The sequence below is a fragment of the Phyllosticta capitalensis genome, assembly GCF_038381095.1.
Source record: "Phyllosticta capitalensis strain CBS 128856 chromosome Unknown BKA78scaffold_1, whole genome shotgun sequence".
Lineage (NCBI taxonomy): Eukaryota > Fungi > Ascomycota > Dothideomycetes > Botryosphaeriales > Phyllostictaceae > Phyllosticta > Phyllosticta capitalensis.
In genome coordinates this window covers 3,823,077-3,835,606 of record NW_027117439.1, presented here as the reverse complement: position 1 = coordinate 3,835,606, position 12,530 = coordinate 3,823,077, and the positions used below count along the sequence as shown (strand labels likewise).

At 55.0% G+C, this 12,530-nt stretch overlaps 7 protein-coding genes across 7 annotated transcripts; 3 read left to right on the top strand and 4 right to left on the bottom strand.

Annotated features, from left to right (window-relative positions):
* Positions 1 to 96: 96 nt before the first annotated feature.
* Positions 97 to 2,103, top strand: BKA78DRAFT_349296 (Alpha/Beta hydrolase protein; the record flags this gene model as incomplete). Its single annotated transcript, XM_066890776.1, has 5 exons — positions 97 to 305; positions 359 to 454; positions 503 to 886; positions 938 to 1,582; positions 1,716 to 2,103. The coding sequence occupies 5 exons, from the start codon at positions 97 to 99 to the stop codon at positions 2,101 to 2,103; spliced, it is 1,722 nt and encodes a 573-aa protein (XP_066750066.1).
* A 45-nt stretch (positions 2,104 to 2,148) lies between these two features.
* BKA78DRAFT_349295 (uncharacterized protein) lies at positions 2,149 to 2,622 on the bottom strand (the record flags this gene model as incomplete). The annotated part of the gene is made up of 1 exon (XM_066890775.1): positions 2,149 to 2,622. The coding sequence occupies one exon, from the start codon at positions 2,620 to 2,622 to the stop codon at positions 2,149 to 2,151; it is 474 nt and encodes a 157-aa protein (XP_066750065.1).
* A 536-nt stretch (positions 2,623 to 3,158) lies between these two features.
* On the bottom strand, positions 3,159 to 3,611 carry BKA78DRAFT_349294 (uncharacterized protein; the record flags this gene model as incomplete). Its single annotated transcript, XM_066890774.1, has 1 exon — positions 3,159 to 3,611. The coding sequence occupies one exon, from the start codon at positions 3,609 to 3,611 to the stop codon at positions 3,159 to 3,161; it is 453 nt and encodes a 150-aa protein (XP_066750064.1).
* Positions 3,612 to 4,187: 576 nt separating this feature from the next.
* On the top strand, positions 4,188 to 5,318 carry BKA78DRAFT_23382 (uncharacterized protein). Its single transcript, XM_066883820.1, has one exon. The coding sequence runs from the start codon at positions 4,550 to 4,552 to the stop codon at positions 5,273 to 5,275; it is 726 nt and encodes a 241-aa protein (XP_066750063.1). The 5' UTR covers positions 4,188 to 4,549; the 3' UTR covers positions 5,276 to 5,318.
* A 276-nt stretch (positions 5,319 to 5,594) lies between these two features.
* BKA78DRAFT_291937 (mitochondrial 54S ribosomal protein uL16m) lies at positions 5,595 to 6,431 on the bottom strand (the record flags this gene model as incomplete). Its single annotated transcript, XM_066885977.1, has 3 exons — positions 5,595 to 5,752; positions 5,803 to 6,303; positions 6,353 to 6,431. The coding sequence occupies 3 exons, from the start codon at positions 6,429 to 6,431 to the stop codon at positions 5,595 to 5,597; spliced, it is 738 nt and encodes a 245-aa protein (XP_066750062.1).
* A 190-nt stretch (positions 6,432 to 6,621) lies between these two features.
* On the top strand, positions 6,622 to 10,478 carry BKA78DRAFT_304134 (replication factor RFC1 C terminal domain-containing protein). The gene is made up of 5 exons (XM_066887603.1): positions 6,622 to 6,774; positions 6,918 to 6,982; positions 7,032 to 7,076; positions 7,127 to 9,841; positions 9,891 to 10,478. The coding sequence occupies exons 1-5, from the start codon at positions 6,706 to 6,708 to the stop codon at positions 10,201 to 10,203; spliced, it is 3,207 nt and encodes a 1,068-aa protein (XP_066750061.1). The 5' UTR covers positions 6,622 to 6,705; the 3' UTR covers positions 10,204 to 10,478.
* Positions 10,479 to 11,774, bottom strand: BKA78DRAFT_304133 (scaffold protein Nfu/NifU N terminal-domain-containing protein). The gene has a single exon (XM_066887602.1). It carries the CDS (start codon positions 11,624 to 11,626, stop codon positions 10,664 to 10,666), a length of 963 nt encoding a protein of 320 aa, XP_066750060.1. The 5' UTR covers positions 11,627 to 11,774; the 3' UTR covers positions 10,479 to 10,663.
* Between the last annotated feature and the right edge of the window lie 756 nt (positions 11,775 to 12,530).

The window sequence follows — 12,530 nt, the reverse complement described above, 5'->3', positions numbered from 1 at the left end:
GACCGCACTTTGCTGCTTCCAAATACTTGGAATTGCTTTAGCCAAATTCCCTTGCCATTTCTTTCCTGTCCTTGAATTCTTTCAACCCACATCACCATGGTCTTCATTAGAAAAATTCGCTGTTTGGCATTGCTGCTCTTCGCTGGCGTCGCCTCGAGCTTCATCCCCTCACAATCATTGACAAAAAGGCAAATACCAAAGAGTCCGGCAAATGTCAAGACGATCACTTCGCCGTCTGGGGTCACTATACGATATAAAGAGCCGGGAAAACAGGGGATTTGTGAGACGACGCCAGGAGTGAATTCGTACGTCTCCCTTCCCTTTGAAGGATACACTTTGGAAATCTAACAAGTAAAAGATACTCTGGATACATAGATCTGTCGCCGACATCTCATTCGTTCTTTTGGTTCTTTGAGTCAAGAAGAGATCCCGCAAATGACCAGATTACGCTGTGGTATGACTGAACATGTGGCACCCGAACGCTCCTGCTAACCTCGAAAAGGCTGAACGGCGGTCCAGGATCTGATGCACTCATTGGACTGTTTTCGGAGCTTGGCCCCTGCAACGTGACCAAGGCCAACCAGACGCAACTGAATCCGTACAGCTGGAACGAAGTGTCTAATCTACTGTTCATCTCGCAACCTGTAGGTGTCGGCTTCTCGTACGCAGAGCAAGCTCCCGGATCGCTCAACAACGAAACGGGCGAGTACAAGAACTCCAGCCAGGCCCCAGTGGAAGGCGTGTATCCCGTGATTGACCCAGAGCTTGTGGATACGACTGATCTGGCGGCTGTGTCGGCGTGGCATGTGCTGCAAGGCTTTTACAGCGCGCTGCCGCAGCTCGCGTCGAATGTCAAGAGCAAGGAGTTTAATCTGTGGACAGAGAGGTACGCGGAGTCTGAATCCGCCCTGCACACGACATGACTGACACAGTCCAGCTATGGCGGCCACTACGGGCCCTCCTTTTTCCAGTACTTCTACGAGCACAACCAGAAGATCGCCAAAGGCGAAGAAGCTGGTATCCAACTGCAGCTTAACACGCTCGGCATTGGCAACGGTGTCATCGACGAGCTGATCCAAATGCCCTACTATCCTGAGTTCGCCGTCAACAACACGTACGGCATCAAAGGCATCAACGACACGGAATACGCGTTTGCCAAATTCGCGCTCAATCGCAGAGGCGGCTGCATCGACCAGATCGCTGCCTGCCGCAAGACAAACTACACCACCCCAACTGAACGCGCCATTTGCGCCCAGGCAAGCAACATGTGTCGTGATAATGTCGAGGGCATCTACGAGGCCCTCAGCGACCGCAACACTTACGATGTTCGCGAGAACTCGAATAATACGGTCCCGCCCGAGTACTGGAAGAAGTATCTGAATCGCGCCGAGGTGCAGGATGCGCTGGGCGTGGCGGCCAACTACTCGTCGGGAAACTCGGAGATCTACTACGCGTTCCAGGCGTCGGGCGACTTTGTCTATCCGTCGTTTGTCAAGGACATGGAGATGCTGTTGGATCAGGGGGTACGCGTGATTCTGTATTATGGCGATGCGGATTACATTTGCAATTGGTTTGGTGGCGAGTATGTCGTCCTCCCCTCCGTCTTTCTCATCTCATCTCCCTCTTTTCCAAAAAGCAGCACGGGAACCCAACACCACAACGCCCATACACCTGCCCATCCGTCTTTCCAGCCAAAGACTGACAAACCCCACCAGAGCCCTCTCCCTTGCCGTCAACTACACACACGCCACACAATTCCGCTCATCAGGCTACGCCCCCTTCCTGGTCAACGGCACCGACTACGGCGCCGTGAGGCAATACGGCAACTTTTCCTTCGTGCGCGTCTACGAAGCCGGCCACCTGGTGCCGTACTACCAGCCGCTGGCGTCGCTCGAGCTGTTCCGCCGCGCCATCGAGGGGCGCGACATGGCGACGGGCGAGATGATGCTGCGCGACGATTTGAGCACGACCGGCCCGCCGAATAGCACGCGCACCGAGCCGTTTGTGCCGCTGCCCAAGGAGACGGGCGAGGATGGAGAGCCGCCGAAGAGGTTGGTGTGGAGAGAAGGGGAACGGAAGGCTGAGCCACGGTTTGCGTTTTGAGAGAGGCCAGCGAGGGAGCCAGGGCGCAGGCGCCGCAGGTGTCCATCACTGCGACACCAACGAATGCTGCGGCCGCAGCGAGGGCGAGGGCGAGGGCAACGGCACCACCAACAACTGCGACAGCGGCAGCATCGCCGCATCCTGCTTGGCTAAAAGGCCGTTTGTGGGAAAAGGGCCAACGCGATCGGCGATGAACTCGACCTGCTTGTGATGCATCTCGTGCTTCTTCGCCTTGGCCTCGTCCTCCAGGACGCCCTGGCGGATGCCGACGACGAAGCCGGCAATGATGCCCAGAATCACGATGATGCTGATGATGCGGCAGGTCCAGACTTTGGCCTTGGGAGTCCACCAGCTGCGCGGCCGCAGGCTCTTGTGCCAGCACGTGGCCATGCGGCGGCGGAGGGTGGGCTTGGGGTAGAGGCGCGCGGCTTCGCTGTCGTCGATTGAGGGGGTTGAGTTGCTGCCGTGGGAGTGGAGCTCGATGTCGTCGAGGAGGTTGACTTCTTTGTACGTGTCCATGGTTGGCAGGGTGGTGTGGGTCGCGTTGTGGTGGTGTGTGTTCATTGCGACGGCGAAAGGTGAATTGTGCTGAGGATGTGGGACCGAGTGAGGAGCGATGGAGAGACAAGAGAAGGGTAGGAAACAGAAAGAGAGGGAAGCTAGTTATACACGAGATGGCATCTTCTATTGAGGCGGGAAGGAAGACAGGGACATCACAGAGATTGGACGACACAGACATAATGGGCCATGAAAGAACTGTTGACCTCCAAGTGGCCGAAGCCATGGTACACAAGAAAGTTGGGAGACAATTGATATTGTTGAATAACTAGGAAACGTCGATTTCCTCAAGTTCGAAAGGCGCCGTTTCCTTGAATTCGGAGAATTCGGAAGCAAGACCCAAGAGAGCGTTCGTCGTCCTAGTGGAAAGTCGTGAGGAGCCATCAAGTTGCCACGCGCCGGAGCTGACAGCGGACGCCGGTTGTCGCAAGAGGGAGAGCCGTTGAGGGAGCCAGGGTCTCCAAAACGTGGTCCAGAGGCGAGGGATCCCAGGCGGGTTAATCCGTGGTAGATTTGAGCTCCTTCTTTTTACCATTGATCCAGTCGTGGACGCGGCCACGCATGGACCCGATCATAGATTTAACAGAGTCTTTCACCTCCTGCGTAAATTCAGGGCGGCGGTCCTTGATTTGTGGCGAAAGGGCAATGCAGAGCCCGACACTGAGCAGCACGATGATGGCGATGAGAAGAATCCCAAAGGCTACACCGCGTCTGTAGTCCCGTTTGTTTCTTGCCTGTCGTCGCTTGATTGCCGCTTCGCGCTCTGTTTCCGTAGCGTGTTCTGGACAAAGCAGGCACTCGGTGCATGGCGATGGTGTCTCGGCGGCCTTGTCTATCGCTGCTTCTTCGTCCCAGTCCTGGACCGAGCGGGAGGGCTTGAATGCTGGTTCTGGGCGGCGTAGGAGCTCTCGATCATTGCCAAATTGGAGAGTGTCTTTTTCGGAGACCATTTTGGCGGGTCGAATGGTGGTTGTGTGGTGGATTTGATAGCCTGTCGTAACTGAGGTGGAAATCGAGCCCGAGATCACTTACGGTCAAGAAGAGAAGCCAAAGGTGAGCGAGCTAAATGTATTTGAGGATAGTCTGTTGGCAAGACTTCTCAGACAGGAGTGGTCAGAATTCTGCGAATCGGGCTCAACAACGGCGTCCAGCCCGGCACCGAACCATGGGTTGAAAGACCAGTGACGCTAAAATCGCATGTGGATACTGGGTCTTGGTAGCAAAAGTCGTGCACATACTGCCACGACTACTCCCCGTATCTTTCACGTTGGAGACGTTAGGATGCTCTTCACATGGACGGCAGGGATTTCCTGGTCCCATTTTTGAGACGTTCGAGTGCTCACTGGCCGCTCATCTCTTGAGAAGGACGGTCTTAAAAACGGCCTTTAGCGTATACCGCGCTTTTGGCTCTGATTCTCGGGCCGTTCCCAAGCCGTTGGAAGGGATATTTCACATGCTCCGGTTCGTCCGAGGAGGTCAATTCTCGCAGCTCTTCGGAAGGATATGAAGAGGGTTTTGCATGATTGGTAGATTTTGACGCAAGCGATCCAAATTAGTACAGTACCAGAGGTGGTCGGTCTCCGTTTCCATATGGCTTCAATGTGCTAGTGATCATGTCAGCTAGCATGCATGACAATCGTACGTGCTCGAGAAACGCTTGTCCGATCTAGCCACATGACCATGAGGATGGTGTGGTATTTGGATACAAAAGGGAGGACCACCTACCCATAGTTTGCCACCCTTCAGGCACAGAGCCCTGAGTACGCCTTAGAGCTCTGCAACAGATTGTACGTTGAGACTCCCGCATTACTTAATATGATCCCTTTGTTTCCTCAACATCGTCCTTCTGACCTTGATTCCACATCTCACTAGACCGAGAACAATAGCCATGGGCAAGGACTGGCGGATATTCTCGTTCCTGCTGCGCTGCAAAGTCCCACAGTCAAACCAGGGCGGCGGATCCGACGACGGCAACCGTCCACGTGCATTGCCAACGTACCACGTTTGGACAGAGGAACCAAGCAATACTCAGCAAGGTGTCGAAGGCGAGGTCAACAGAGTGGATTCTGGACAGCCCAGGAGGCCGAATACTTCGACGGGAATCCGTCCGCAAACACCATGCCCAGGGCGACAGGCAAGCCTCTGCATACGTGGACAAAGACACCGGGTAACCATCCCGCCTCGTGCTCGGACGCCTCCGCCCGCTATCCCGAAACCTTGGGTGAGCTCAGGGAGAGACTCGCCCACGCCGTCTCATGTAACCTTTGAGTTTGATGACGGCAGGAGAAAGCATCTCGTACCCGTGCACAGGCCGGGAGACACACCCGTCCATATTGTCGTCCTGGAGCGCCCTCGATTTTCTTGGCGCCGTGGCATCCTGACTTATGTACGGGAACGGCTTAATTGGGAGTTGGCACGGCATCACCAGGAAAGAGAGATAGGCCGTAGGAGAAGCCGGAGCAACCTTTGCGCAAGGTCGTGGAGAAGGAAGATCAGACCGAGAAGACGAAGGTGGTGGTCATCATTCTTGGAAACCCAACCCCGTCAACCGAAAGCATCGGGGGAGAGCATAGGAAATGACTACTCTTTGGGACCTAGGAATTTTAGAGCGTAGTCCATCAAAGAAAGGGGTTGAGCTGCTTCATCTTTAACAATGGAGACTTGCCTGGGAGGGTCGTGGCACGCATAGTATTAACGGTTCCCTGTATCTACCCTTCGAGAGACTTGGAAGGGAATTCAATGCTCCTACACTCTCATAAGCTCAAGCAGATTGACCTCCACACACCCACTGTGTTCATGGCACTCATTCTCCATGCCTGCGCAGTCGCTCTCTTGTTTGTCATACCATTTCTGCCGAGCATCGATGGCCACGCAGATGAATCTTGGATAGCCATTTACTGGAATTCGGAATTGTTGGATATTTTACAGCAAATTCAAGGCGGCGGCGACGTTGAGATCCGTTCCGCGGTCTCCTCGGCCGGGAGGGGCAGCTTTTTCCTCGGTCTCATCAAATCTTCCGCCGTGACGCCGTTACCAAGCTTCGTGATACCCATGACAGCAGGGTCGCCCTTCCTGACAAACTCGTACTGGCCTTGACAAAGTCAGCACTTCAAGCAAATATTGTTGACATTGTATTCTTACCAGGCAGCTTGTTGCCAGCCAGTCGAAAAGCGTCCTTCACCACCTGCTCGTGAACATCACCCTTCAGCTCGAAGATGAGATGATTCACAGCGACACGAGTAGCCCAGAACTTGAAGCTACCCTTTCCTTTACCCATACGCTGCTCGTTGCCACTCACGTACACACCAATGTTTGCCGTCACCCGCATGTACAGGCGAAACTTCATACCCCTCAATCTTTTACGGATGGTTTCTTCGGCGATCTTGAGGTTCTTTGCGGGAATACGGCGCTGAGTGTCGACCATACGCAGGCCATAGTCGCCCCATGCGACGGTCGTACCAACAGTGCTGCCACCGGTTCGCACGCGCGGACGTCCTTTGCGGTCCTTCTTGCTGTGACCAGCTTTGGGGAAGAGCCAATTCTGCTGGGAAGAGGTGGTACTGAATGACTTGGAGGCGAGGGCGGCGGGGAGGATTCTAGAGATTGGAGCGGAGGGTTGCGGCGTGCAGCGGAGGTGTTGGACTGGTGATGGAGTTAGCTCAAACGTTGTAACTGCGCCAGTTTGTATTACGGCAAGATCTTTGAGAGCCAGCAAGTAGGCTGCTCCGCAGCGGAGCCCCTAATCTGGGGAACAGTCTTGGAGGCGGCATGGCTGGCGCTGATGTGTTGCGGAGCAGCAGCGCAACAATCGCAGGCCAAGGTCCGCCGTCTCGATGGATTTCTCGGCGTCGGAGGAACTGATCGGAATTGATTGGCGCGGTAGGTGGTCTGTGCTCGCCGCTGCGACGCGCTCGACATCACCAAGTCGCGTCGCCGAAGTCAGACTCCGTGCTTCCGCCCCTCGACTTCGCAGCGACGCCGACCAACCCCAGCGTCTCTCATCTGCTCGGCCTGCACAACTTGTCGAATTGGCACTCTCGCAGCATGCCGTCCGACATTAGGAGCTTTTTTGGCGGCAAGCCGGCTCAGAAGGCCGAGCCAGCAAAGGAAGAGGTACGTGACTGCCTTGGCGAGCTCTTTCCATGACCAGCAACCGCCACCTATTGACTCTTCAACACCTTGGTTCTTCTTGATTCTCCCTCAATCTTTTCACTCAAGATCTCTCCATCAAAATGGCTAACACCAAATCTTTGCAGAAGCCTGCCAAGAAAAGAGGAAGGCCAGCCCGAAAGGTCGTCGAGGATTCGGACGACGACGATGTGTATGATGGTTCCGCTCATTGAAATCGCCTTGCACTAACGCCAAAGTAGACCACAGAAGGCAAGCCCAAAGAAGGCGGCACCGAAGAAGCAGGCGTAAGTTTCACCTGCGTTTGTTTCACCACCAAATCTAATCCGCGCCACAGAAAGCGTGAACCCTCTCCCGAAGGCGAAGCCACGACAGCGAGTGCATTCTTTGGTGACAAAAAGCCCTCACGATCAGCAACGAGCAAGACTTCGAAGCCTACAGTGAAGAAGACTGAGACCCCCAAATCCTCCCCATCGAAGGCTAATGGCGCTGCTTCGAAGACCTCTGCAACGCCGTCACGTTCATCTGCCCGCAAGAAGCAACCGTCGACATACGTAGAGATCAAGGACGAGGACTTTGACGAAGATGGTGGAGACGACATCTTCGCCGACGATTTCCGCAACACCACAAAGAACGATGATTATGTCGAAGCCAGCGAGGAAGAGGAGATGCCGAAGCCAACGGTCACCAATAAAGGTCGTGCAAAGAAAGGCAAAGACGATGACTTTGCTCCAGATGAGGACGAGAATATGAAGGACGCGGATTCAGAGGAGGATTTTGTTGTTCCCGACGACGATGAAGATTTCGTCGAGAAGAAGAAATCCAAGAAACCAGCGGCCAAAGCTGGAAGGAAGCGCAAGTCGACAGAGTCGGAGGACGACGACGATTTGGAAATGGAGGCGCCGAAGAAATCAAAGGGACGAGCTGCGGCACCCAAGGCCTCTCCGAAGAAGCGCGCGAAGAAGGAGAAAAAGGACGAACCAGAGAGCGCTGCAATGCAGGACATTCTCAACAGCATCCCCACCGTTCGCCCTCCCACCCCGCCGCCAGCGTCTGAAGAAGGCAAGAAATTCGACTTTAGGGGTGGACACGCCAACTCAGGTCCAGCTCCAATGGCCGGATCTGTGGAGGTTCCTGAGGGTCAGCCCAATTGTCTTGCAGGTATGACTTTCGTCTTTACGGGATTGCTCCAATACCTCGACCGCGAAACTGCTCAAGGATTGGTCAAGCGGTACGGAGGAAAGGTCACAGGCGCACCCAGCGGCAAGACTAGCTACGTGGTGCTGGGCAGTGAGGCTGGACCCAGCAAGCTGAAAAAGATTCAACAACTTGGAATCAAGACCATCAATGAAGAGGGCCTCTTCGCTCTCATCAGCAGGTTGCCTGCGAATGGTGGAGACAGTAAAGCAGCATTGGCTTATGAAAAGAAGCAAGCGGATGAGCAGGAAAAGATTAGGAAGGCAGCTGAAGAGATGGAGCAAGAAGAGCAACGCGCCCGCGATGCTGCTGCAAAAGCTTCCAGCAAAGCAAACCGCCCCCAAGCCAGCCAAGGTCCCGCGAGCAGTGCCCCCGGTTCTCAATCAGTGAGTTCACAGTCGGCCCCTGACAGCCGCTTGTGGACAGTCAAGTATGCGCCTACGACTCTTGCTCAGATCTGCGGCAACAAGGCTCAAGTCGAGAAGCTGCAAAGATGGCTCCGTGGATTTCCAAAGTTCCAGCAGAAGAAGTTCAAAATGGGCGGACCGGATGGAAGTGGTGTCTTTCGCGCAGTCATGATTCATGGCCCGCCAGGCATTGGAAAGACGACCGCTGCACACTTGGTTGCCAAGCTCGAAGGCTACGATATTGTCGAAACGAATGCCAGCGACGCTCGCAGCAAAAAGCTCGTCGAGCAGGGTCTCAAAGGCGTGCTCGAGACCACGTCATTGCTCGGATACTTTGCTGGTGATGGGAAGGAAGTTGAGGGCTCGAAAAAGAAACTGGTTCTCATCATGGACGAGGTCGATGGCATGTCAGCTGGTGACCGTGGCGGCGTCGGAGCCATGGCTGCTGTCTGCAGAAAGTCACAGATTCCCATCATCCTCATCTGCAACGACCGACGCCAACCAAAGATGAAGCCTTTTGACTTTGCCGTCTATGACTTGCCCTTTAGAAGACCGACTACGGACCAGATAAGGTCTCGAATCTCGACAATTACGTTTCGCGAGGGCCTCAAAATGCCCCCCAACGTAGTAAACGCCCTGATTGAAGGAACTGGCGCAGATATCCGTCAGGTCGTCAACATGATCTCGACGGCCAAGCTTGACGAGGGCAACATGGACTATGACAAAGGCAAGCAGATGTCCAAGGCTTGGGAAAAGCATGTGATCCTGAAGCCGTGGGACATTGTCCAAAAGATTATCGGCGGGGGTATGTTTGCCGAGAGCAGCAAGGCCACGCTCAACGACAAGTTGGAGCTCTATTTCAACGACCACGAACTTTCCTACCTGATGCTCCAAGAAAACTATCTTGGTGCCAATCCCATTCGTGCACAGAGCTACCAAGGCCCGGAGAAGAAGCTCAAGATGCTCGAACTTTTCGACGACGCCGCTGCTAGCATCAGCGACGGTGATCTCGTGGACCGCATGATTCACGGATCGCAGCAACACTGGACTCTCATGCCAACACACGCCGCCTTCAGTTTCGTCCGCCCAGCCTCTTTCATCTCTGGTAGCATGGCTGGACACAAGACGGCTTTCCCGGCGTGGCTCGGCAAGAACAGCAACCAAGGCAAGTTGATGCGCATGCTCAAGGAAATTCAGGGGCACATGCGTCTGCGCACCTCGGCCGATCGGAACCAGATTCGCCAGCAGTACGTGCCTGTTTTGTGGCAAGAAATGATCAAGAGACTGCAAAAGGACGGAAAAGAGGCCGTGCCTGAAATCATCGAGTTGATGGACAGCTACTTCTTGACCAAGGATGATTGGGATGCGATCGCGGAGCTCGGTGTCGGGCCCATGGACTTCGAGAAGATCAAGATTGAATCCCAAGCCAAGGCTACCTTCACCCGGCTGTAAGTGTCCACATATGCTCTGAAAATTGGCAGCTAACAGTCTTTGCAGGTACAACCAGCAGTCACACCCACTCCCCTTCATGAAGGCATCCAACGTCGTCGCCCCCAAGGGCCGCGTCAAAACCGAAAAGCCCGATCTCGAAGAAGCCATTGAGGACTCGGACATTGGCGAAGCCTTCGACGACGCGGACAAGGCCGACGACGACGACGATGGCGACATCAGCAAGGACAAGTACATCAAGGCTCCCAAGAAGAAGGCGGCGCCAAAGAAGGCGTCGGCCAAGAAGAAGGCTGCCGATGACGGCGACGAAGACGAGGCGCCCAAGCCCAAGGGCAGGGGCAAGGGACGCGCGAAGAAATAGAGGGATTCGTGTGAAGACATGGCGGTAAAAGCTAACGGGATGGTGTTTTGTTTGTTGCTACCTTGCAGAGTAGTGTGGTTCGACATCGGAGTCACTTGCTAGGGGTACTTGCTAGGTGTTGGGACCAAGGGCGCCCTATACTAAAGGTTCAGAGTTGATGGCTTGCTGCGGCATGTTAGGGAAGGCATGGGATATCAAGCGGCGCATTAGGACAAATACGATTGCAGATTACAAAAACACGTTCAAGAAAAGCCTCGCGATTGGGGCCACATTTTACCAAGTACCAGATTCAATTCGATTCATTGTAGGGATATATCCATCTACCTCAACAAGACCCAGGCCAGTCTTGTTCGCCGACTATCGTAACAATTCCGCTCTCGGAATTAAACACTCATCAACGCCACAGCCCTTAAAGGCGCCCAAGAATTTTACAAGAATTTTGATTGTTCTTTCCACAGCTTTACTCAACGTAGTCCAAGCTTCCCTTGCCCACTGTGGTCGCCGTGGCATCAGGGCCCTTTTGCTGCCGCAGCTTCTCCTCAAACTTGGCAAACTCGGCCATGGCAACTTCCTCCTCCTGATCCATAACCTGCTGCACGCCCTTGACGTCCTCAATGTAATGCATCAGCATGCTCTCGATGCCGTTCTTGAGCGTCACGGTGCTCGAGTCACACGTGCGACAGGCGCCACGCAGCTTGAGCAAGACCTGGCCGTCCACGAAGCCGCGGAAGTCAATGTCGCCGCCATCTTCTTGGATAGCGGGACGAATGCGCGTTTCCAGCAGCTCCTTGATCATGCCCACGACCTCGTCGTCGTCCTCGTTGTACGCCAAGCTGTCCTGCTCGCCGGCGCTCTCCTGGCCGTCGGCCGCCTTGCCCTCGACAATCTTGACCATGGGCTGGCCGGTGGCGACGTGCTCGCTCAGCAGGCTGAAGACCTCGGGCTTGATGTGGGCCCAGGGGACGGTGCTGTCCTTGGTGACGGTGATGTAGTCGATGCCGAAGAAGACGCTCGTGATGCCATCGACCTGGAGCAGCTTGGCGGCCAGCGGCGACGGGAACGGCGGCGAGATGGTCGACCGCGGGTTCATGTACTCGATGAAGGGCGAGCTGAAGCCCTCGGGCAGCACCCGCGTGTTTGGCCGGAACTTGAGCGCGTCTGGGTTGGGCGTGTTTTCCGTTTGGATGAACATTGTTCGCCGGCTCTCGATGGGGCTGAATCGCGAGGTTGCGCCATGGCGCAGGTGCGTGGGTTGCGAGGTGGGCCGTCGCGAGGTGGATGTGAGCGGCGCGGGCGATGAGGCGTGGTGGATTTGTCGTGCTGGTTGCGCTGTGGCGAGTTGTACGCGGCGCGCCGCCGTGGCGGATGGCCGGGCGCGAGAGAGAGTGCGGATTGCTGTCCTTGGTACGGCAATGGTCGACATGATGGCGAAAGAGGTGTGAAGTGTGTCGAGACAGGAGGTTCGAGGTTAGAGATTGGAGATGTTTTCTCATGCACGTACCCAGCGACGCAGTCGGAGATATGACGTGGTTGCTCGATTTCTCAGCAACCTCCTCGCCACGTGATTGGACCCTTTGTCGCTGGTTTTTTGAGGCTGCGCTGATTGGCCAATTTGTTTCAAAACGGCCGAGCGCTCGGTTTTGTTTCGGCCTGCCCTGTCAACCCCTCCCGGTCGTGCACCTCCACTCCTCTTCCCCATCGTTTGCCTTCTCCGGATTCTCGTCGCCGCCTTCATTTTCGCCCCCATCAAGTTCCAAACCGCCACGAGCATGACAGCTCTCGCTGTGCCTCAGTTCAAAGGATCCGAGTCATTGACTCCAGGCTGCCTCTCGGATTTATGCCACTACTCCACTGAAGATGATGCATGTCAGCAACAAGAAGGACATGGGCAAGCTCCTGGCGCATAGAGAGAGTTCTAGGAGGAAAAAGCAGCCAAACGACAACAACAAACCATGGGACTTAAAAACTTTAGCTTAGCCGTGGCGTTTTGTGTCCTCTGCCCGGTGAGAGAGATCAATTACTTTTTGTCTTGGCGGCGCTTGGCTCGTAATGCTCCTCATCCATGACGAGGTGGTTGGCCGAGGGCTGGAACGTGGGGTTGTCGTAAACTCCTGCACGACACTCCATGTCATCACAGCGTCTGCGACCATGTCTGAAATTGAGGTCCCCCGGCCTGATTGATTACATTGCATGTATCCAGTCGACTCGACCCTGCGCAACTTGACTGGTGGACGGTCCGCTATCGTTTACTGTGCATTTTCTATCAGTCTCGTCAAGACAGAAATGGCCTCGCTGGAGCCTATCGACAGCCTGTCGTCCAGTAATGT

Bases quoted from the DNA above. Each gene is read 5' to 3' on its own strand.
- BKA78DRAFT_23382 (XM_066883820.1), top strand. From the start codon at position 4,550: ATGGGCAAGGACTGGCGGATATTCTCGTTCCTGCTGCGCTGCAAAGTC.
- BKA78DRAFT_304134 (XM_066887603.1), top strand. From the start codon at position 6,706: ATGCCGTCCGACATTAGGAGCTTTTTTGGCGGCAAGCCGGCTCAGAAG. The intron at 6,983-7,031 runs GTATGATGGTTC...ACGCCAAAGTAG, and splicing joins GATTCGGACGACGACGATGT to ACCACAGAAGGCAAGCCCAA. The intron at 7,077-7,126 runs GTAAGTTTCACC...TCCGCGCCACAG, and splicing joins GCGGCACCGAAGAAGCAGGC to AAAGCGTGAACCCTCTCCCG.
- BKA78DRAFT_304133 (XM_066887602.1), bottom strand. From the start codon at position 11,626: ATGTCGACCATTGCCGTACCAAGGACAGCAATCCGCACTCTCTCTCGC.